Here is a 23778-nt window from a genome sequence, read left to right on the forward strand (position 1 = left end):
AAAAACAGATTGTGCTGTTCATACAATACTACTGAGCAGCAAATGGTTTATGTGGGACGATCGATACAGAGATTTGTGTGCGTGCGTGCGGGTTGGGAGTCTTTCGGGGAGGTGCAGTATTTCTGGGACGCACCTTCAATACTAACTAACGGTGAATGAAAAAAGAGTGCGCTGATCCAGAAAAAGGTTGCAGGAGAAAAGAGGGAGAGAGAGAGAGAGACGTAAGGGTGAAACTGATCCCTGTTGACCCCTTCGGCATGCCCTCTTTCTTTTTATGACTTTCCTCTGAATCGTCACTCACCAGCTCTATCAACACAGCCCAGCCTCCATTCACACACACTCACACACACACACACTTGAACACAAGACTAGAGTGTTCGCTCTGAATTTGGCAGGCTGAGCAGAGTATTCTGCTTAATTGTGATGTTTAGAAGTCTGCAAACAACCCTTGTGCATTTTGAATATTAAAAGCTGATTAAGTTGCCTTAAAAACTAACATTTTAATACAAGCTAAATAATCTGAGACTGCATATAGTGAAGCTGCTGAGTCCATATTTAATGTTCTTGTGCAGAGGCTGGCAAGACAACAGTGTTAAGACTTAGATGGACCCCTCACACACACACCGTTAGGCCTCTAACTCTGCACCTGTGTCTCTGCACAGCCTCTGGGGTCTCCCTTTATGGCTTAGACTAAATTAGATGGACCATATGCATTTCTGCACATGCTTAAATACATAACTGCTGCTGGCTGTGGTATTTATAGATGGACTCTATTTAGCTCTATCGGAGATGGAGGACTGTAAATCAGCAGAGAGGAAACACAACTGGTTAGGCATTGCTGAGGGCTGGCACTTAACACTCAGACTGGCCCAGCTCGCTTTAAGAGGAGGGATCAATATGCCTCCGAGAGAATGTCACTCCTCCTCTGGTATGATTGTTAATGACAATCATCGCAGCGTCTGCAGAGAGGTCTTTACATTAGAGATCCTAAAAAGCATTCTTGCAGCAGACCACAGTTTGCTATTTCAGTCAGAATACTACTGGGAAAAAAAAACCTAAAGCTTTAAAGTGTCAAAACAAAATCTAATAATTTCGTTACTGAGATAGAGCAGAAGAAATATATACGTTGCATTTTTAAATAATTTTATAAGCAGTCCGAGCTGCCAATTCTCAGTTTCATCGCACATGAAAGGAAATCAAAACACAGGACAGATGTTGAGCAAAACCACATTTAAGCGTTGTCACAAACTGCCATTTTTTCAAATGATTGGGGCACATCTATTAAATAAAGTGCAGCTACAATGGATTCTACACGGCCGGGCCATAAGGAAATATTTAACCAGCCAATTGCAGCCAATTAACTTTGATCACGATGACTGCGTTTGGATTCTCAGTCACTCGTCTGTCTGGGAGAGTATGAACATTTTCCTCCTCTGTCTCTCCCTGTGCAGTTTTTTCCTTATTCTTGGGTTTGCTTCATGTAACATAGCCGAACATGGTGGTGAGTAATGAGACTTGGCAGACTGGCCACAGATCTCTTCACACTTAAGTATCAAACAAAACATTTCCTCTACTGTGAGGTCAGCATAAAGCAGGACACCGAGGAAAAGCACTGGGTCAGTCGGATCAGATTCAGTGAGAGGAGGAGGCAGGGACAAAAATCACAAAGATAAAAACTCAACAAATCATGAACAGAGAATTAGATGGAGCTAAAGTTGGGGTGATAACATTGAGGTAAATTGCTTTGTTTATTGCTAAATGTGATGAGCACTGATAGTTGGGTTTAACATCTGGATCTGGAAGAAGGGTAGTGCTTTAGGGCTTTACTGAATGTCATTTTCTCAATTTTTTTTTTTTTTACATTTGAAGCTTCTACTGTGGTTTGAAATGAAGATTTGGATTTCCATAGTCATATTTTATAACATCAACACCCTGAAAAAAAACCCTCAAGTTGAATACAGGGATTCACTGGATTAAACAAAACATTTACAAACAAACAAAAAGGTTTTGTGATTTTTCTTTGACATTTTTCTACAGTTGTCATTGGTTTGAAAGTGATGACGTCCTGATGGATCTCTTGATGGAGCACTGAGCACCGAGCGAATGCAGAGACATAATATTATCTTTTGTTTTGTAATGACTCAAGTCATTTACTATTATAGCATTAAAGCTGAAAAACAGTTTTTCCTATTGTGGTTATACAGTATAAATGTGATTTATGGTGCTGTTATAATGCTGTCAGTCTGTTGCAGCAAACAGTTTGTTGACCACAGCAAAAATATTGTTTTTGAAGGCTAAAAACCAACAAATATGGAATAAATGTTGACTTCTAGGTTTAACAACACTTTGGAATTATTGGAAATGTTTTGATCACACGAGTGGGAAACAAACCTACGCAGCGACCGCTGCAATCTAATTCTAGTACAATACTAATAATATTATTGAAGCCTAATCGTTATCTGCATCCGTGCAGAAATATGGGGTTTAAACAGAATGAAAATATATTTAGAAATAAATTGTAAACATGAACCTTCTAGCTGCTTCATGTCTGTGAGTGTGTGTATGTGTATGAACAAATGTGGCACACACTTTCCTCTACATCCAGTCTGAGCCTATGGTCTTTCACCGCTCCCTAGAGTGAAGCAGACACTCAGACACCCCACCACACACGCACCTCCCTACCCTTGATCCCTCTATTCCTGTGCCCCAGGGGCAGATTTTACACTAGCTGTACATGAATCAGGCGGGCAAGGAGGCGTGGGAGGGGAGACGGCGGGGGTATTTCATGCTGTGACGGAGGGGTCTGTGGTGTTGGTGGACAGCGACACCAAGCACACAGCATGACACTCACAGACAGACAGAGCGGCCACAGAAACACTAGAGCCTGACAAATTGAGCTGGCCGCTATGGGAGCGGGAAGGAGGTGGTGGGGTTGGGGGGTGGGGGGAGGGCTGTTGACCCAGGAATGACGGCGACTGACAGCACATGTACAATTCATGGTATCCCCTGGGCTCCGAGGTAATACTTCACCACTATGAGACTGATAGGCTCCACGCTACGAAACAGTTGTTGCTTCTTTTGCTAAAATCATCTTGTGCATTCCTGTTTGAATTTATACAATCCGTTGAACACCAAAATCATTACAAGGTGGACAGGAGGCAGGAAACGGACTTAGCAGAGGTAAAGAAAGAGAGAAAAACACACACAAATGACGCACCTCTAAGTCGTTAAAGAATAAGTGTGTGTCGGCCAAGTTGAAGATCATTTCTTCCATCCTCAGGCCTAATGATACAGATGTCGGTGGATCCTGAAAAAGAGACAAAAGACAATTAGATCAGAATATTCTGTTCCGTTTTCAAAGGAGTTAATGTGGAACAATAAATAATGCTGTTCCCTCTGAGTCACTCAATTAACACAGAATCCCTTTAAATTCCTCAGCAGGCTATTCCCATAAAAGAAGACATTAGGTGGACTTGAAAGTTTCAGCCTGGGTTTACGACCCCTCCGAAAGGGACCAGAATAGTCATCAGAAATGCCACAGACTTGAATGAATGCAGTAAAAGCATGTCTCTTCTCAGGAGGGGTGGTCGATTTAGAAGAGTCGGGGTCACAGTCTCATCGTAAATAGCCCATTCTCCACATACTTGTGCTGATGCATCATCTGATTGTTCTCTAGGTGATAGATGAGCACAATATTTCCTAAAGCAACTACTTTGACGTGTTTATTAATAATAAATAAAAAAATCATTCAAATGCAGAATAAATACTGTTCCCTGCATCGAGTGCAACTTCAACTTTTCCTTAAATCATGATCTCTGTCAGTAATCTGACACGTGCTGTAATGGTGATAGGGTTGCACTGTCTGTAAGATAATACATAGAGAGGAGCGAACTACAATGTAAATAGTTAATGAGCCTGTGACAATGTGTGCGATTTTCCCTTTAAAAAGATAATGAATAGGCGAAAAAACTTCAGCGTAAGACTGCAACTAGAGATTATTTTCATTGTCGATTAATCAGTTGATTACTTTCTCGATTTATCAATTTCCTGTTTTGTCTATAAATTGTGTAATTGTGGAAGAAAATGGTGGAAGGTGACACCCTCAAATGTCTTGTTTTGTCCACAACCCAAAGATATTCAAAGTACAACCAAAGTGCTTCCTTCAACTACGTGATATCTCAAAAATGCGATCCTTTTTATTCACTTAAAATCTGAAAATTGTCATACATCCCTTCATTACATCCCGTTTAGATCACTGCAGTTTGCTTACTCGACACAACCTTTCCAAACTTCAACTGGATCAAAGTGCTGCAGCAGGACTACTCACAAAATCCAAAAGACAAGTCAACATAAATTTAAGCATCTCTACATTGGTTATCTGTATGTTTGAGAATTGATTTAAACATCTTTTAAATTTTAATGATCACTTTTAAAGCACGCTGAGCTTTTGTAGTCAGGGTCCTTCGACTTGCTGCTGGCTCTTCTTTTTAATCTCTCTTAAAAACACATTGTATTTAGAATGACTTTGTCCTGAATTGCTCTCTATTTTATTTTTAATATGATTAAATAATTCTCACCTTGTTTGTTTTATTATTGCATGAATTGTACTGTTATCATTTATCTGTCATTTCTTTCCTGTTTTTATGTCTTTGTAAAGCACTTTCTAACTTGTTTAGAAACTGATTTATCGAAAATAGTATAATTAATCATCGCAGCTCTACTTCAGTAGATTTTCCAACTAACTGGAAAGAATTGAACTACATTTTATCTTAAACCTCTCATGAACAGATTTGTCTTTAGCAGGCAAAAGGATGAAGAGACACAATAGCAGGCTGCTGGGGAGGATTTTCTGCAGCTGGCTAAGACTACATTTAAGACAGGCCAAGCAGGACCAGAAGCAGGGATTACACAGTTAAACCACCTGAAGACACACCTGAGCTTTTGGCTGATTAGCTGTCACACCCCACAATGCTAATGTTTTCACTAAAATGACAGAGGACAAACCACACAAGGAGAGCTCAATCCCCACTTCTAGAGGCTTTCTCCTTCCTCTTAACCTCCCAGTTCGAATCAATCTTTCAGTCAGAATTCATCAAAAATAATTAACCTCCCACATCAGCAGGCTAGCAGCTCCCTCTCCCCAACCTCTGGCGCTGTTGGGTGATTTAGCGTCATGGGCCAGTTTGGTGGGAAAAGGCAGCAAGTGAATCCTTTCCAATTAAATCTAAACAATCAGTCAGTGAGGGAGTTAAGAATACAAGCAGGCCAGAAGGCCAAAGTGCTGCTGCTGTCATTGCTCCAGCACCACCTGTCCCGAGATGTCAGTGCCATCCACAGGGGCGCCAAGTCACCGCCCGCCCCCTCCTCCTCCTCCTCCTCCCTCTGAGCCCCCTTACCAATAACAACCCCCCATCCCCACTCACTTTAAGCTCCAGCTCTGGCCAGCCCAATAGCAGCACAGCTGGCCTCAGCCATCAGCTTTATGGGGGTGAGCTGCCTTGATGCCAATTAAAAGAGCTGATAAGAGCAGCAGTGTGTTTATGTGTGTATGAGAGGGAGAAAAACGTCAGGGAGAGTGGGTGGGAGGTCACAGTGAGAGTGAGAGAAAGTGTGGATGTGCACTCACTCAGATACACATCTATTTATAGTAAGCTCGGAGCAGCTCGGAGGGAGAACTGTTTTGTAACTTTTTTGTTTATGCCGCTGAGATAGGGATGACATGAATGGCAGGCAGGAGGGGAGAGAAAGGGGGAGAGAGAGGGCGGTTGTTGTGGTGGATAAGCGGTGGTGGGGGATGTTGCTCTCCTTCACTTTCTTTCCTGAGGTAGTTTACAGATCTGCGTTTCTGATATGCTTTGAGGTAGCGTGCTCTGTGGTTGCTGTGAGTAAGCATGTGTCCCTTCTTTTAATATAACTTTAATGTGATAGTGTCAACAGGTTGGAGCTTGAGAAGAAGATAAAGTTTGATAAAAAAAGGGGGCTGAAATGGGCAGAGGAGGAGGGAACAAAAGAGAAAACAGAGAGTGAGCGGGACTCTAGCGGCTGTCATATCCTATATGAGCTCTGATGGAACGGGCCCTTATGGAGTCAGGAGTGTTTCCTGTTTCAGAGGAGCACACTGGAGACCCTGTGTGTGCATGTGTGTGTGTGTTCACATGTGTGTGTGTGTGTGTGTGGGGTTGGATAGTCCCTCATCGCTGAGCCACGGCTCCCTAAGCCTTGGCTCTCTCTTTACCCAGCATGCAGGGCCGAGAATAAAGTAAATAAACAGTGCAGGGTCGTGGGGCAGCCCTCTTTCACCCCAAAAACAAAACAGTGCCCCCATCAAACACCCCCTCATACCAGAACAAAGGCACGGAGCACGGGCAGCAGACGCTAAGCTCTCTGACATATGAGGAGCAATATGTCATTTTTTTGACTTCAAAACCAGACACCTACATAGCCAAAACAACCGGTGATTAGAAATGCTGCTCTCAGACAAAATAAAATACAGATTCTTTAAGATTCTGCTGTTATTTTCATTCACGTGTGCGATATCTAAGTGGGAAAGTAAGAGCGGATGATGCACTTTGAAAGCTATATAGAACCTATGACCTCAACAAAACCATGAGAATAGGATCCTGCCTTATTTCCCAAATTGTTTGTTTTTAAGGTTTAAATTTAGAGAAGCAATTTACATGGAACAACAAATAGCAAAGCCTGGAAAAGTAAACTCTTCATCTCATAAGAAACACAGCAACATGGGATGGAAAATGACCTTCCAGCATTATAATAATATATGTTTGTTGATATTTATATATATACATATGTAATATATTTTAATTGGAATCCTAATTAAAGCAGGTTTGAGGGAAACTCTGTGTTCCAGTTTGAGTTTTTTTTTTTTTTTTTTTACTGAATTACATTTGGTGGTCTCCTGCCAGGGTCTCCGGGGAGATCCCCGCCTGAAAAGGATGGATTGAGAAGCACTTAATTAAACTAACAATGTGGCATTTCTGAAGGAGAAAGGAACACTTAAGATGTGTCAATAGACATCCAGAGTGCAACTGTTGTGACCCCCTACAGCCGAGCCCCGAGCAGCCATGCATAGCCCCAACAGCTGCAAAGAGCAGTCAAATACTTGCCAAGCCTCATTGGACCTATTAAAAAAGAAACAATTATCTGTACATTGAGTTCTTCTCACTAGTGAAATCTATCCTCTGCTCAATCGCCATCCCCCCCCCCCCCCACTCTTATCCCTTTTTTTCTCCTTTTAATATTTATGTGTTTTGCTGATAAAGTGCACCGCTACTGCCACAGTCTGATGTCACTCACCCGTCCATATCTGTTGGCATAAGAACCCGTAAGCAAGGAATGGAAAACGATGATTGTTTCATCCAGGTCCCAGATGAAAACTCGCTGGAGAGATGGGGTGCGGAAGGAGGTGGGGGGGATGAAAGAAACAAAGAAAAACAGAGAGAAAAGAGGCAAAATCAATGGTGCACTCTGTAGGGCTGCAAGGTGATCCTCCTGGTCAATAGGCCAGGAGCGTGTATTTGTGCGCCACAGGGACCAGGATCCATTTGCTTGGGTTGGTCACCGCAACACTCCTCCCCTCACCCCCACCGCATGCTTTCCATCCCCTGCCCTTTACATTAGAGTAATCAATAGTGACAAACTAATTAACTAGATATGTTAACATGCAATGATGTCAGTGCTATAATGGGCGCTATTAACCTTGTTCAAATTCATATCATATTAATGAAGAGCCCTCTGAATTATCAAGAGTTTATTTTGACATATGGTCACTATCAGAGTGTTTTATGGCTCATGGTGCAATACTAGCTAGTGTCCAGCTGATGACTAGAATATATATATTATTCACTTCACAGATGACTCACTCAATCACACGCCTTATTGTTTATTCACGAGAACTTTATATAAGATATGCGTTTGGTGATGTCATATATTCCACAACGCATCAATAATGCATTTATAGTTAAGGAATCAAATCTTTAACAATTAATGCCCATCAAGTGTTAAAGCTGGTGTGGCAGCCATATAGTAAGTGGATTAGTGTCCATGTGCCTCAGACAGGGCGAGGCTGTCTGTCGCCAAGGTAGCGCGCTCACCCTACCTCAAGGTCGGAGTCAGGCGGCGGTGATGGGTTGTTGTTCCTTCTTCCCCGGCCACGTGACTTTCCATCCGAGGCCCGGCGCAATCGATCCGAATCTGAATCTTTAATGGGGGTTGATGGACTGTGGATGGTACTGTACTCTACTGAAGGGAAGGAAAGAAGGAAGAAGGAGAGTATAAAAAGAGTGTATTGAAGATGAGCTATTATTTGCTTTTAGCAAAGAAGTGCGAGCGACCATTTGTCTTGATGCAGGACGGACGGCTTCCTGGGGACATTTTTAGTGATTATGCAGGCCTACAGGTAACAAACAGATCATAAATCAGCTGCAGAACACGTACTAAAAGCTACTCTGCTCCATACTGATTCAATAAACAAGAGGTAACGGAGTACATGCCAAGTAGAAATAGCAAAGATGTCATTTATCTAAATTAGATGACTGTGTATGAAATTAGTTAAAGCCTGATGTCTTTGGTGTTGACTGATGACAGCGGCAAATGCAGTCATAAAATTTTGACTGACTTGTAAAGATATAATCAGGGCTTGATTGCCAAATGATGCATTAGCGTCACATAAAATTATGGGAAATTCTACATCTGATTTCAGTTTTAACTTCTTTTTTCCTGCTTGCCACAGTGCACTGAAACCATTTCCAGCTCTTATTGTGCAGAGATTTTTGGCATTTCTCTCATGATCTCTTATCGGGAACAACTTCAAGTAGGTGAGAAGGAGGGGGTTCAGCGGCCCGCTTGTTTATTTAAAAGAGAAACATGTCTCTTAGCAGGATCAAACTCCTGATATTCAGGTTACACAAGTCAACCCAGCTGCCTGCGGTTTTACTCCTACCTGCAGGGTTCTCTGTGAGGGCCTGGCTGGTGATGCCAGTGGGTGGCTCCTGGAGGGTGTAGGTGGTGGTGGTGGACGGCGTGCTGGGGCTGGTGTTGTTACTTGTCATGTAGGGTGAAGTGTAGGGTGAGCTGTTGTAATACTGAGCATACTGCCCCTGGCCAAAGCCTGGATAACTGGGGTAGTCCTATTAAGAAAAATGGGTAAAAAGATAGGTTACAGTTGGATAAAGACAAGTGAAAGAAAAAGTGAAAAATAAAGAAAGATATGTAGAGTGTGGTGCAAGAAGGGAGATTAAGCTCAAAAAGGTGGAGGCACAGAGAGACAAAAGGTAGCAGAGTTGAGGAGGTTTGGCAGAGTAATGTGAGATATGCCCTGCACCAGTGTTGCTACTTTACAGTGCAGATTCCAAAACATAAATGCAAACACATGTCTGTTCTGTCCTACATCTGGACAACGATCTGTCTTGTTTTTTTTTCTCCTTTCCCTTTCCTCTGTGGCATAATACATTCATGTTAGGGGAGGTACAGTAGATAATCCTGCGTACAAAGCTTTTGACATCCTGACTGATTTATGTCTGAATATGTCACGGATGAAATGTAACATATTGAGTATGCATGTTCATAAAGATTTCCAGGTTTGGAAGAAGTCTGCGATTCAGACTTGTATAAACTGATATCTGCATACTGATCACAGTTCACAGGAAGAGCATGAGAAGAAGGAAGCGCGCGGCTACCTGTTGTGTGCTGTTGAAGCCGGTCGAGTTTGTCAGGGAGTTGTTTCCTGCATACAATCCTGACGTTGTTGTGAAAGTACCACCTTTAGGAAAAAAGAATAGACCTTTTGAGTTATGTATACACCACATTATATCAAAAAACATGATTAAATCTGCAGCACTGCCAGCAGTGCAGTGACAGAAATGAAATGGCACATTGTAAGAGGGAACAATAAGATTAGTCTTTTGTGAAACAACTATTTGAGGTGGTGAACAGAGGGAGGCCTGAGGGAGTGCTCCCAACAGTGGCCTTATCTTTCCCCTCTTCCTTTCTTATCAGTGATTGGATCAGGCCTGATGAATGACAGAGGGGGGCAGAGAAGGGTGAGGGAGTGGACAGAACCTGCCTCCAAAGCCGTCCAAGCCCGCACAATGTGAGGGAGACAAGAGACTGCTGTGTGCGAACTACCGAAGGGTGGAGGGTGGCGAGGGGGGGCGGAAAAGGTGGATGCACTGGGACGGAGCATGAGGGTGCCAGGGGGGCTGTGCATTGGCAGTGTAGTGAGACAGAGATGTATACAGAAGGAGGGTTAAGGTCGGACTGAGGAGCACTGAAAGGAGGTTTTGCTGCTGACAACCAGCGCCAATGAATATGTATGTTTCTCTTTTCACTTGCTCAAAGGATGGCCCTCCTGGGTAATTAAATCATTCAAATGGGTTGATAGCATCTGATGGCTTAATAATATACATGACATGACTTATAGAGGAGGGGAGCAGCGGCTGCGCCTGAGGGCATGACTTTATTCTTCATTGGCCATCCACCTGTGCTGTCATGTCAGGCAGGATAGTAGCAGGAGGAGCAGCTTGAAGAGGAACATGCGGGAACTGAGTATACTGAAACTAAAAAGATCCCAAGTCTTGAACTCATTACTGAGATCATTATCATGATCTTTGAGGACAAAATAGCTTTATTACACTATAATTTCTAAATTTGCCTTAATTTATATGTTGTGGTTCATGAAAAAAAGCTGCTCCAAATTTGCTTAGCTTTAGTTGAAAACAGTCTTCTACAATTTGTCAAATCTTATTGTGCCACATTATTAAACTGGACTTAAGTTGTTTATAATGCCACCACAACATTCAACAGAACAACACTGCCGCCATGACCGTGTTTAAAAAGAGCGGTCGATGAAGAAGTGCTCAAAGCAAAAGCCTCGGATTGGCCAGAGAGTTTAGCTGTGAGTAGGGAGAGTTTGGTTCTTAATGTGAAGCATCAATATTGCATTCACTCAGGTTTAAGTCACTGTGAATGCCAATATCATGCTCGCAACTATTATATGATTATTTGTGCAGCTTGGTGTTTGCTTTATTCTGCATGCTAATAACGAAATATAAAACCATATCTATAACACCATAAAAACAGTAAAGCTTTGGGCAGTTGTAGACTTTCTATACATAGTAAAACAACCTTAAGTCTTGAGCGTTAACAAAACAAATGAAAAAAAAAAATGCTCTAAAGAGCCCAAAGTGACGTCTTCAAATTGCTTCTTTTGTCCAGGCAACAGTCTAAAACCAAAACCCATACTATCATAAATAACAAGAGAAAAGCAGAAAATACTTACATTTCGGAAGCTGGAACCAGCAAATGTTGACCCATTTTGCTTGAAAAACGTATTTCTGAATATCTCAATAACTTATTAGGTCTCATTTGCCCTTCAAATCTACATTTTAAGTGATGATGCTGATTTCACAGATATATTATAGAAACCTGTTGAATATCACTACTGATTAATTTGTTTTATGGACATTTATGTTTTCATTGACTCAACATTCCTCATATTTTGTAGGATAGTGTGCAATGTTTGATTAACTGCTTATCAAAACAGTTGTGAATTAAATGTCTTCCAGTCGAGAAATCGATTATTCAACTTAAAGTTGCAGCTTTAAATATTGACAAATCAATTAGAAAAGCCTAAAATTGCACCAGTGTCATAGCAGTTCTTCCAGCCTTCACAGGTACGACCCTGAGCTTTATTACTTGTCTCTCTTCACAAAGACAAATTGCTCCTCCATACATCCACATTAATCTGCACTACCATTACATTCTCTTTAAAGCTCCCTCACTCATCACCACAGTGATCCTCCCGTAGCCAAAAAATATCCCGTAGCTTCAGTGAAAACGATGGGGGGGAGATAAATTTACTGTTCGTAAATGGGAGCGTAATTACACCTTTGTTCCCAGAGACAAACAGAGGGAGTCCCTTTCATCCTCTGGTCATTGGCCCCATCAGGAGCGCCCTCCCACACCGTGACAAACGTGAAGCAGCTTTCAGAACAGGGGGAAGGATCAGGGAGGTGGAGGGGGGGCCGTGAAGGGTAACGTATGGAGGAAAGCATGGAAAACGGAAGACGTAGTGCAGTGTGTTTAGCCTTGTCAGTTAGCTAAGTACCCAGCACTGAGGCTAAAAAAGAGAAACAAATACCTCCCAAGCTCCCAAGATTACCACGATCCGCCAATTATTTGTGCAGTTTCTCACTCTCGGCTTCCAGCAATTACACACACGCAGCAGATTTTTACCTTGTTCTTTGGTTGTTTTCGTCAGAAGTGTTCTCTCTTTATTGTTTTGTTTGATATTTCAAGCCCTGCGGGGGGGAATTTTTAAAACTTCTGCGCTCTCCGCAGAAAGTTCAACATCAAGTGAAAGTCTGGGAGAACAATAAGACGGAGAGGAAGAGGAGTAAGGCTGTGAAGGACAACAAATTAGCGTAATGCACAGTTCAAACAGTCATAAAAGCTCTCACTGGCAGGGTTTGAGGGTTGCTCTGTGGAGAACACGGAGCCACATAAAAGCCGAGGGGACCCCTGCTAGCCCGGTGAGAATGAGCCCATGCTGTTGGGAGTGGTGGTGCTGGTTATAACAGGGGGAGTGAGAGGGGGTCTTGTGGTTCCCCAGGGGGCATGTTTTCTCTCCCTCCCCCTGTCCTGCTCCAGTTAGTCCACTCACTCAAGACCAGACATCATCCCTCCCTCCCTCCCTCCCTCTCCTCCTTCCCTCCTGCCTTCTGGCTCCACAATTGGAAGTCCATTTGCTTTGCTTGATCAGTCCCCTTGCCATGGGCTATGTCTATCATCAGTGCACAATATTTGTAGCAGAAGTTTGTATGCCCCACTTGGGAATAAGCTATCAAGTCCAGATGGGGCTCTGCTTTTAAAAAAGGCAAGCGAGGCTTTAGCTCCTTCAGCTCACACTGCCACTGGGACAGAATGCTGGAATCCAATTATTCACCTAATTAGCATCTGCTCTGTCTGACCATCAGCACGATCTCTGTCTCCTCACACACCTCTGATGTTTTAGGTTTTTATCTGAAAATCCAGGAGATGCACTAAACTCGGACTGCAAAACTGAGGTGCACAAATAACGGCTGTGCGATTTCGGTGCCATGACTTTAGCGCCCACACAAAGCTCCATGCCATCGGACATGAAAGCAAGGAGCAAAAACATTAATCTAATCGTCCTCCGCCTTGACAGCTGGCCACAGGCTGGTGGCAGGGACTCTGACAGAGAGGGGTAGTATCAGATGTGAAAAAAAAAGAGTCTTTGGTTGGGACACCCAGGCCTGAGGCACCTCGCCCAGGCAGATCAATAGGCCAGAGAGAATAATGATGATGGTGTGGCGGAGGGCCAGAGCCACAGTTAGAGAACCGACGGCCTGAATAGTGGTCAATCTGTCATCTAACAGGGCTGTCAATTACGAACGCACTTAACGCTACGTGGGGCATCCGATGGCCAGAGATAGCAGGAAGAGACAGAAACAGACAGAGGCAAACAGAAAGTCAGAGTACGAGCATAATACTTCGAAGACGAATGGGCACATAATACTGTCATCGTGAGTTAAACCACTAAGGGCAGGATAGCAGCTTCTGCATTCTGCCGCACATGCTCCGTCTCTTGTTCCCTGTCTCGTTCTGTCTCTCTCTGCCTCTCCTTTTTCAGGCGCCCGGCTGTGCTCTCCAAAACTCCGGCTGTGGCCGACTGTATTTGGTTAAGAGGCGTGGAAAAGAGGCTTCCCCGCGCCACATCTGCTGCTGAGCTGGCGTTATTTATTGTGAGATGCTCTGGAGGCTTTTCAACAACATGTGGAGATGTTTCTACTGTCGCGCATTAGATATTGCAGGAGAGAACACAAAGACAATGCTAGCGGTTAGCTAACTGTCCCTGCCTAGTGCAGGTGGAACAGAGGGATTTTTGAACTAATACAAACAGAGAGTAATACAAGCGCTACATGGCAGAGGGCCTGATCTCAGTTAAACAGACTGTATGAGTGGACAGAGAGAGAAAAGGAGGGGGAGTCCAGGGCGCAACAACTCATCTTTATCGTTTTTCAAGGCCATAAATCTCTATGGTCTCAGCTCTTAAACAAATACAAATATGATCACAGGGAGAGAAAAAACAAAGGCTGGGGAGTGGGAAGCGACAAGGCTGGTGCCTCCTAAGTGCCTGCCATTTTTCCATCTGTGTTGATTCTTTTAAGAGGAGAGGAGAGGGAGGCAGCCGTCGTGGCTGCACATAACGACTGCCGGGATGCAACCATCATTTGGGGTGAGGGAGAGGGCCGTGTTGTGAATCAGTCTGGCTCTGTGTGCTATTAAATCAGGGACAGAGGCCTTTTTCTCTAATCTTTTTTTAAAAGGAGTACAATAAACCTTATTTGGAAAGGCTAAGCAGAAGGAACACATGGCAGAAAAACTGAAGTAACAAAGAAGACAGAGGGAAAAAAAATAAGTGATATTGGCAAGTACTTTGTAAATGAGGTTCAAAGGACAGAAATAGATACAAAGAGAGAACAAAAACAGGAAAAAACATACCAGAAACCAGATTCCCACCACATTTTTAGACTGCTGCTGGATAAAAATCTGCTTTGTAGTTTTGGAAACCTTTCACGATACTAGCTATTTCCGCTATCTTGCTGCGAACATTTCGTAACTATAAAACTAGACATGCTGCCAGCTTTAAGAGAGGGTGATGACATCTCGCGCTACATTTTGACACAATACAAACACGCACACTGGCTGAAGAAGCCCAGAGAAAAGGATAAATAATTCACAAAGATGTCCTCACCCTGCATCTGGTAACTGTAGGGGGCCTGTCCCGTCTGCGGCGTGGTGAAGCCAGAGCTGTAGCTGAGGAAGCCCGTCTGTCCTGGGGATTGGGACTGGCTCAGACCCCCCTCTGTCTTTATGCCTGCCCACAATGGACCTAAATCAGTTAGTGACACCAGATCGGTTTGATGCACACACAACAGTCAACACACAGGTTTAAATTACACTGGACACAGCATAGGGACACAGTCTCTGTCTGTTAGCATAACACGCTAATCACAATGAAGGAGCGCTGATTATCTGATTAAAGACTTTTTACTATCATCAGTTGTTTAGAAATATTATCTAGCACCGGCTTCTGGAGTTGGCTGTAAACCAAAAAGCATGTTAGGGCTACGATTATTTGATTTTATGTTATCATTAGTATTATTGATATTATCATCTACTGTAAGTGAGGTCGTCTGTGAAAAGATGCACTAGTAATAAAACATTCTGCTTGTGAGTCAAACTGGCCACTGCTTACATTGAATCAGTCACAATGCAGTTTCTATGCAGTGGTAGGTTGCAGGACTCCATTCAAATAAACAGTGTAAATTCCTCCACATATTGGAGAGTTTTTTGGGGTCAAAACATTCTAAAGACTTTGGACAAATAAAGCCTTCGGTGAGCCTTGTACTCTGTGCTTTCTCTTGCAATGCCAGAGGAAACCAGTTTTTGTTTTCAGATTTTTATCACTAATCTTTCAGATCTATCTGAACAGCTTGACAAGCAAATTCTGTTTTATTGCAATGGAGGAGAATATGCTATGCAGGCACTAAACAACAACTCAGCATCTGTGCTGTTCTTGCTGTACAGGAGGAGTTGTGGGAACACAGTTTGTTATGAGCTTCGTCCTGACCTTTGGAAAGGAAAATAATATTTAGTTTTCTCTCCCTATGCATGTATACAATGTTAAGAGTATTACTGTCATGCATCTTTAAGCAAGACAAGAGGTTATGGTGTTTGTCAGAGAAATCTTACCATAGGCTGGGATGCCATAGGGCTGGCCAGGCTGGGGGTAGCTAGCATAAGCTGCGGCCTGCTGCATTCCTGTGGTGTACTGCGTCTGCCCATACGCAGCCATATTTTGGGATGAAGGGGTAGGAAGAATATGCGGATATGTTCTGCTATTTGAGAAAAGAAACAAAAGACAAAAGTGAGAAAGGAAGGCAGGAAGAAAGGGGACCACGTTTTACCCCTAAAACCATAACACAAACTTTGCTAACTGACAAATTCCTTGTGATTGTGCTACTTCATTTTAAACACTGAGCCAAGCTGTAAGGCGGATAGCATCGCACAGCTCATATACATAGTGAAAGAACAATAAATGGCAAAGGAAATTTTTGCAAGATAATAATTACAACAGATTTCAGTGTGCGCAAGCTGCAGACATCCAGGCAAACAAAGCCGGCTGAAAACCCCAGATCGAGCAGAAGGATCTAATTAAAGATCCAAATGAAGTTGGATGCTGCTTATTTTTTAAAGAAAAATAAAAGAAGCCTTACTTGGAAGGGTAAATCTGTGGAGAGAACTGGTGAGTTTGTCTTGGGCTGAAGCCACTGGTTCCAATAGCTGAGGAGAGTTGAAAAGAAAAGAGGCAAGCACATATTTAAACATTAAGAAATAAGGTAAATATTATCTTTTGCCAATAGAACTTCTGGAATCCAAGGAAACAGCAATTACATTGCATTACTTTATTTATTTCGGTAACCTTATTTAGGGTTAAAAACCGGAGAGCAATAATGAAGTAAAATAATCAGGTATAAATGTCAGGTTTTTTTGCTGACCCGCGTATCTCTGAGATACTTCAGGGCTGCCATAACAACCTCTGATGTAAACACACACAGGATGGTCTGAATCAGTCTCGGCCTGTTGCTTCAGTTTTGCCTTTCAAGCCACAACCACATTGGAAGTGACACCGCTGATTGCAGGTAATGAGTGCTACTGCATAATCAGTCCTTCATTAAGCGTACGACTATGTGGTTCCACGGTGGGAGTTCAGCCACAAGTGACTCACAGAAGTACACTTGTTTTTAATCTGCAACAAGAATTATAGACAACTCAGACACATTGGGCTTTTTTCAGTTACATCACTGTTTTTTAAAGTAACACCACAAATAAAGTAGTACATTTAAATTAATATAAGTTGTAGTATCTGCAGACCTTGGTTCCAAAATGTCTATTTTGAAAAAAAAGGAAAAAAAAGAAAAAAGAGAAAGACTTCAGTTACCAACTTGACAGTTGTGCCAAAAAAGTAAAAATCTTTGGTTTTAAATTAAAACAGTAATTGGGGAAAAAGGTATAATTTAAGGCAAATTAATGTTTAAATTTGGAGTGAAACCCAACAGATGTACTTAAAAATTAATAAGTAAAAATTTGATCTAACTTCACTTAAAAATCAGAACAATCACAGTTCTGCCGCATTGCCTGCATTAAACTGCAGAGCATGAAACATCTGTCTAATTGGTCATGACATGTAAAATAAGGGATTTGGTTGCGGGGGAGCGCTAACTGTATGTAACTGTATGCTGTAACCCCTCACACACGTTATTAATATTGAACACTTTTCCCACATCAGCAGCACCTGCCACTGGACAAAACCTGCTCTTCTGAACAGAGCTTTGGGTTTCCCCGCGGAGGATATGTGGTGTAAGATTACTAAATTTCATTAATATTGTCAGAGACAAAAGTCATGGCAGTGATTTATGCGCTTCTAGCTTTAAGTATCAAGTACTTAGTTAAACAGTTACGAAAATACAGGAAAATTAGCAGCAAGATAATACCACGCAGATGGATGCAGTACTATTAATACATGTTTACAGAAAATATAAGAGAGTGCTGCAGGTTGACACGGATACTGGTGAGGTTAGAAAGAAGAAATAAGCAAAAAAATTATCACATTAGTGATTGTTTCTTTTACAATTCCAACAATGCTCATTATACTCTGAGGTCTTTAGTGATGCCCCTGTGTATGTGTGTGTCTGTGTGTGTGATGTTCCCGTGGTGAGAGGAGGGTGTGAAAACCGTGGCTCTGACAGGGCGATAGGGTAACAGCCCGTGGAGAGTGAGGGCCACTGGGACGCCATGTCACTCCACTGGACAGACAGGCTCAGTGCATTACAGGTCATAATTCAGTCCTCACTGGCATGGGAACCACCAGCGCTAACACACATACACACACATGTGCAAGCAAGCACAGCATATAAATATGCTGACAAAGGTATGGTAAGAGTCGCTTGTTCTTTAACACTCACACACACAGACACAACACACACACACTGTATTGGTGTTTGAGCTGCAGGGACACTTCCTGGGGCCCGGCTTATCAGTCACCCATCTCGAGGCTCATCTCTCACTAATCAGTTCTGCAGCTGTGTGTGTGTGTGTGTGTGAGAGAGAGAGAGAGGCAGCCACGTGAGTGCACACACACACACACACACACGCACACACACGCACACACACACACACACTCACAGACAACAGTCCAACCTCACCTGATCCTGAGAAGCCGTCTAGAGAGGTGTCTGCTACCGAGGTGGCGATTTCGCTGCTGCTCATTGGCTCGGTTTTAACTGCAAACAAAGAAGGCACATTGTCACCAAATGCACCAAATCAAGTCTGGGAAAAAAAGAAGAAAAATAAAACCAATCAGATTCAAATCTAACAATCTCAGGCTTTTCAGATGTTCACATTCACAAAATTATGTTTTACAAATAAAGTTACTCAGTGTAAAATAAAAAACAGAACGTCGCAGGCAGGAGGGAGTCAAACAACATTCCAATAGAAAGAGTTCATAATAATTTAAATGCATCACTAACACAATAAAATTACATCTGTATCAGTTCAAATGGTTTATAGATTTTTTTCAATTTTTATTATCTGATGGTACAAGAGAGTTTATCTTTAATCGCTTAACCTTTATCGTTCAACATGGAGAAAAGTATTTTACATCTGCGCTGATGCCTTTTTCTTTTTTTTTTTTTTAAAAAACATTTTAATTATTTTGAAAGAGTAACATAAATCAGATTATAATTTGACAGTACAGTAAATACTTGAGTCTTAAATTATTTATTACATTTAATGACAATTTACTGGCTTATCTGTACTTAAATGTAGCATGAATCGTAATAAAAAAAAAGAGCTCGGCGGACAGACACGCACAATAGAAATGTCAAGGTAATGTATGGTGTATAAAATCTTTTTTAAGAGTGTAGCGAACGCTGTTTGACCTTGGCTCCATTATACAGCTCAGCGATAGATCTGCAAAGACAATTTCACAGCTTTCTGACAGCTCAGGAGTCTTTGAAATCAATCCATTTCACTTCAGGCGAGCTGGAGGAGTGCTTTTTTTTTTTCTTTTTTTGGCAAAACAAATTGACAATGTGGGCAAGAAAGACATGCTCGGTGGAATCCCTCATGGTTGAAGAAGCCATTTGCTGTCATGTTTTACATGTTTCCGCTATGCTCGTTCAGTGCAGAAACATATGTACACAGGGGGCGATTCGTTGAACAACACGCCGAGGAAAAAATAGTGGTAAGGTGCATGCATAAACTCGCACACACTCAGGTCACAGAGCACACAATAACCACTGTATTCAGGAATCAGCAGGGAATGTCCAAATGAAAACAAAATGCAAGTTCACAATCTGACCATTCATTAACAGTAGACTCCAGTAGGGGTCAAACCATGCTTAAAACATATTTCCACAACAATAACAGCAAATATCAAAACGTTTCTGAATGAAAGGCACAATAGTTGAGGCAACTTTAGAATTTCTGCTGCTGATAAATTGTGTACTATTTGGAAAAAATAATTTCCTTCCTGAGAGAGGTAGTTGCTTCAAGAGTGCTTTCATTCTGAAAGTGGGGAAAACACCAAGTATTGTCCTTTCACTATGTCACTAAGAGTAGACAAACCTGCAGCGGACTGTGAGTTAGAACCTAACAACCAGTCTGCAGTGGTAAGCATTGTGATGTTATCACCTATGGGAAAGAAAGAATGGCAAAGGGACACATGACAGTCTGCACCAAGTCTAAGGGTCCTGTGTCATTAATACACACACAAGAAAAAAAAAAACAACAACCCCGAGCTTGAAGCACAGACTAACCTGATGATTACGTGACTGGGGAGATGATTTTAATAACTTGCGTGCATGACTGCTTCACTAAACAAAGGCTCAGATTTAAGCACAGGGGAATCACCTGAGTAAATAACTATGTACAGTAGAGACCTCATGCAAAACGCCATCATTTCCATGCTGTGGGCTTTGAATAATTACATGGTTACTTAAATAAACAGCTAATAGTCGCTGGAAAACAACTACTGGTAGCACTGAATTGTTTGAGCTGAGATTGTTAGGACGGCAAGTCTGTGTAGTTTGTATAACTTAACGACAACGTAAGTGCGTTCTTAAATTTTTTTTTGCTCTTTCTTTTAGCAAAAGTGGCGATAATTCAACCTAAAAAATAATAACTTGCAACAACACATGCATTAGCTTTGTTGCTAGCTACACTGAACATTGGATGTTACAATATACTTCCATAACTTTTCTAAGCTTTTTTTAAAATACACAGTAACACAGAAGACAGACGGAGCAACCAAAGAGCAACAGTACCGTACACACATACCTTCAGTGCCATTGGGTGTCATGGAATTGTTATTGATGTGGGAGTTGTCGAGGTTGGGACCATTAGGAGATTCACTGCTTCCACTTACTCGGCTGTGAGGACTGGCTAGATCCTGCATTTCCATAGACCTGACGAGACACACACACACGCACCAAATCAAATTACACATTTCACTCTGGTTTCAGGGAAGACACACAGCTCCTACAGCAATGCACTGTACACAATATAACATAACCAAAAGTGGAGATTTAGATAAATGAAATAGTGATAATAATACACAGTAAAAAATATTATAAATGAGTTGCTGAGAAAAAATATTCAATTAAAATTACATTTAAAATGTAAAATTCGCTGCAATTTTATGATTGACTACTTGTATGTGATATTCTTACTGAATTTAAAATAATGTAATTTTTCTGCGATGCCAAATGATGAGGACGGAATTAACACATGAAAATGAATAAAACATTTACAAGGCAAAATTTGCCACACACACACACACACTCACATATGCACAAAGTAAAGTGGAACTGCAAGCTATGAAATGTATACTAAACATTTTGACATGACGTTCCTGATTTCTCTCATTACAGCAACCTCACTGCAAGTCAAGGCTTTACACGACGTGAGCACATTGTGTTTACTGTCAATTTACTCTGCTGTGTCTTAAAGCAAAAATGGCCTTAAGTGTATATCGTTTTGTGCGGTATCGGAGACTGTTAACAGATGTTTGCTGCTGGTTTGAGGCAATAGTTAATGTGCCTGTTAAACGTGCAGCACTCTGCTTGATTATAAGAGCCCCATGCCTCAGTGATAGGCAGATGAGAAGCTCATGAGGCATGTGTTTGCTCTGGCAAGCTCCTTAATTGTTTCTGTGTTTATACAAAAGACCACGCCATTGAAAACATTATTCTATCTTCTCGTTTGTACGCTCAGAGGATTTTGTGGAGTACAGACAATAGAGCAGAGAAGAAGGCATGAGTGATTTGAAAAGTACGGCCACAAACTCCAGAGCCCATTTGTCTCTGCCACTGCTCCCATTGCAACAATAAGCTAATGAAATTAGGACAAAATGTTTTGTACATTATTCTGCCATTTCCAATTATATTCCCTGGCTCTGGTTATCTCTGCTATCGATGCACATCGGCCTTTAACACAAGGCCACAGAGATAAATGCTCAAGTAACTCTGAGTAGTCTGAGTGCTATCAGATGGCACGAAGAAACCAGAATTATGAGATAAAAAGATTAAATTATGATATGCATTTACTCTATTTAAGATGATATTAGAATGTTATGATATTATGATACTTTGCTGTACAGCTTGGCAAATTTCTTGTGGTTTAAATCCAATTTAATTATTAGCAGAAAAAATATATTTTAAAGCATTATTTTGCAAACCAAAAGGACTAACATAAAGCAGTAATAATACAAACCAATCGCACAATAGGCTAAGTCAGTCTTCCTCACACATACTCCAGTAATGGAAGCTGCATTGTTCTTTTCCCAGAAGTATATTAATTTACTTCCCCCTAAAAATATCACACCCTCCAAGCATGCAACAACACAGAGCTACAAATATAAGCACATTAAGGATCATCCAGAATAAACTAATCCTATTTCCACGTCTCACACTCACTGCTTAATCCTGTTTTCTCCTCCTTTGCCCAAACTTTTTTTCTCATTAGCTGATGGCTAAAAAGCCTTGGCACTCTCCAATCAGACAACACAGCAAGGCTGAGAGAAGTTGACAGGTGTTTAGCAGAGTGTCTCAGGCAATCTCTGATGCCACGCAGAGAGCTACATGACTCTGATGCTGCTGGCACCGGCTCAACTGTGCTCTTACCTGGACCTAGATGGCTTTGAGTCCTCGCAAACCACACACTCCCTTTTTTTGTGTTCTGCCTCCACCTGCCCCGGCAGAAACAATGTCACTCCTTGTTACTGCAGCTCGATGTCACAGTCCAGAGCCATCCATGACACAAAAAGGCTTGTCTGAGAAAACATTATTGTTTTTCTGGAGCAGAATGGGAAGAGAGGGCTAGCGGGGGGAACAGAGGCGCACATTGTCTCTCTCTCCGAGCCGCAGCCCTACTCCGCTGTTGTTTCCTCCTCCAGGTCCTCCCTCCTCCCTGAGCAAGGGGAGCACAGCCAAATGACGGAAAGGTGATTCATCATTGGTCTACGACAGCTGCAAACTGGATTAGCCCTCCCCCAATCAACATGCAAAAGCGGCTTAGCCAAGGTAAGCAGGAAGGGGTGGGAGGGGGGGGTTGTGTGGGGGTGAAGGTAGGCAGAGGGGTGAGGGGTTGGGGGGGCTGCAGAGGGTGGGAGAGCCTGCCCGCTTTGCTGCTTGAGGTAGCCTGCTGCTAGATGGAAGATGGGACTTGTTGAGCAGAGGCAAGTCAAGCGTGACACCCCCAGCATCTTCAGCAGATCTTTCATCTGCAATTGACACTATCTGAAATTTATCAGCACTCCGCCTCCCGGCATACTGACAGGTCCTAATGACCGTCAGCGCTGCTTCCCGCGGGCCTGCCCCAGCCTGGGGCACAGCACAGAAATACACAACTTCCTAACTTCACAGCCTACAGAGAGGCAGAAACAGAACAATATCTACACTCACACAGACATTATATAAATCTGTTCTTTCTCTCTGGCAACACAAAAACTCATGCTTATGTCTTTTTTCTCCTTTTTTGTTAAATGTCCTTTTCTCTAGCTCACAGAGACACATTACTCATGCCTGTATCTCTGCATGTGTACACACACTTATGCACAGGGCACTTCAGAGGCCCCCAGATCAGTGGTGCAAATGCACACACACACACACATGCACACACACTCACACATGCAGGGCACTTTAGAGGCCCCCAGATCAGTGGTGCATCTCAGACAATGAACGAGACTGGAAACAAGAACACGGAGAGCATATGGAGCCACATATGTTTCCTATGACGCTACGAATGCCTCTATTACTCTCCTTTAGCTGACAGTTACATTTTGCTGTCCACTCCCGCTTTGCTCGTCTCTCTCCAAACATCAAGCGGAGCCATATACTTGCATGGCCATAACACTATATTAGAGCTGACTCCAGCCCACCACGGGAATACAGGGTCCAAAAAAGGTCATTCAACTGGTCAGGAAAAAGGGAAAAGACATATAAAGTCTTTTTTCAAAAATCCGGGCATGATTTTTTAATGGCTGACTGTTTACATGAGCCAGGGTAACCTGAGCTGCAGGGTGTTAAGGTTTTTTTTTCTTCGTCTTTTTTTTTTTCAACAGGCTTTGCTCTTCACACCAATGCAAAGCCTTCATGAATGCCATTCCTGGTTTAC

General features: G+C 42.3%; 1 protein-coding gene across 12 annotated transcripts in view; it reads right to left on the minus strand.

The window, feature by feature from the left end:
- Positions 1–23778, minus strand: part of eya1 (EYA transcriptional coactivator and phosphatase 1) — a 67650-nt gene that overhangs the window by 14113 nt on the left and 29759 nt on the right. For 2 of the 12 annotated variants that reach the window (XM_084339931.1, XM_084339935.1), the window contains 11 exons: positions 20443–20570; positions 19732–19797; positions 18309–18386; positions 16320–16386; positions 15796–15941; positions 14795–14932; positions 9696–9778; positions 8960–9146; positions 8117–8259; positions 7315–7398; positions 3218–3307 (listed from right to left, as the gene is read on the minus strand). In XM_084339931.1, coding sequence (XP_084196057.1) covers positions 3218–3307; positions 7315–7398; positions 8117–8259; positions 8960–9146; positions 9696–9778; positions 14795–14932; positions 15796–15941; positions 16320–16386; positions 18309–18386; positions 19732–19797; positions 20443–20566 — 1206 coding nt within the window. In that variant the 5' untranslated portion in view covers positions 20567–20570. Of the gene's footprint in view, positions 1–3217; positions 3308–7314; positions 7399–8116; positions 8260–8959; positions 9147–9695; positions 9779–14794; positions 14933–15795; positions 15942–16319; positions 16387–18308; positions 18387–19731; positions 19798–20442; positions 20571–22286; positions 22736–23778 lie in introns of those variants that run through there. The other 10 variants (XM_084339936.1, XM_084339938.1, XM_084339937.1 and 7 more) reach the window with 10 other exon arrangements.

Source organism: Pagrus pagrus (assembly GCF_965226575.1).
Source record: "Pagrus pagrus genome assembly, chromosome: 20".
Lineage (NCBI taxonomy): Eukaryota > Metazoa > Chordata > Actinopteri > Spariformes > Sparidae > Pagrus > Pagrus pagrus.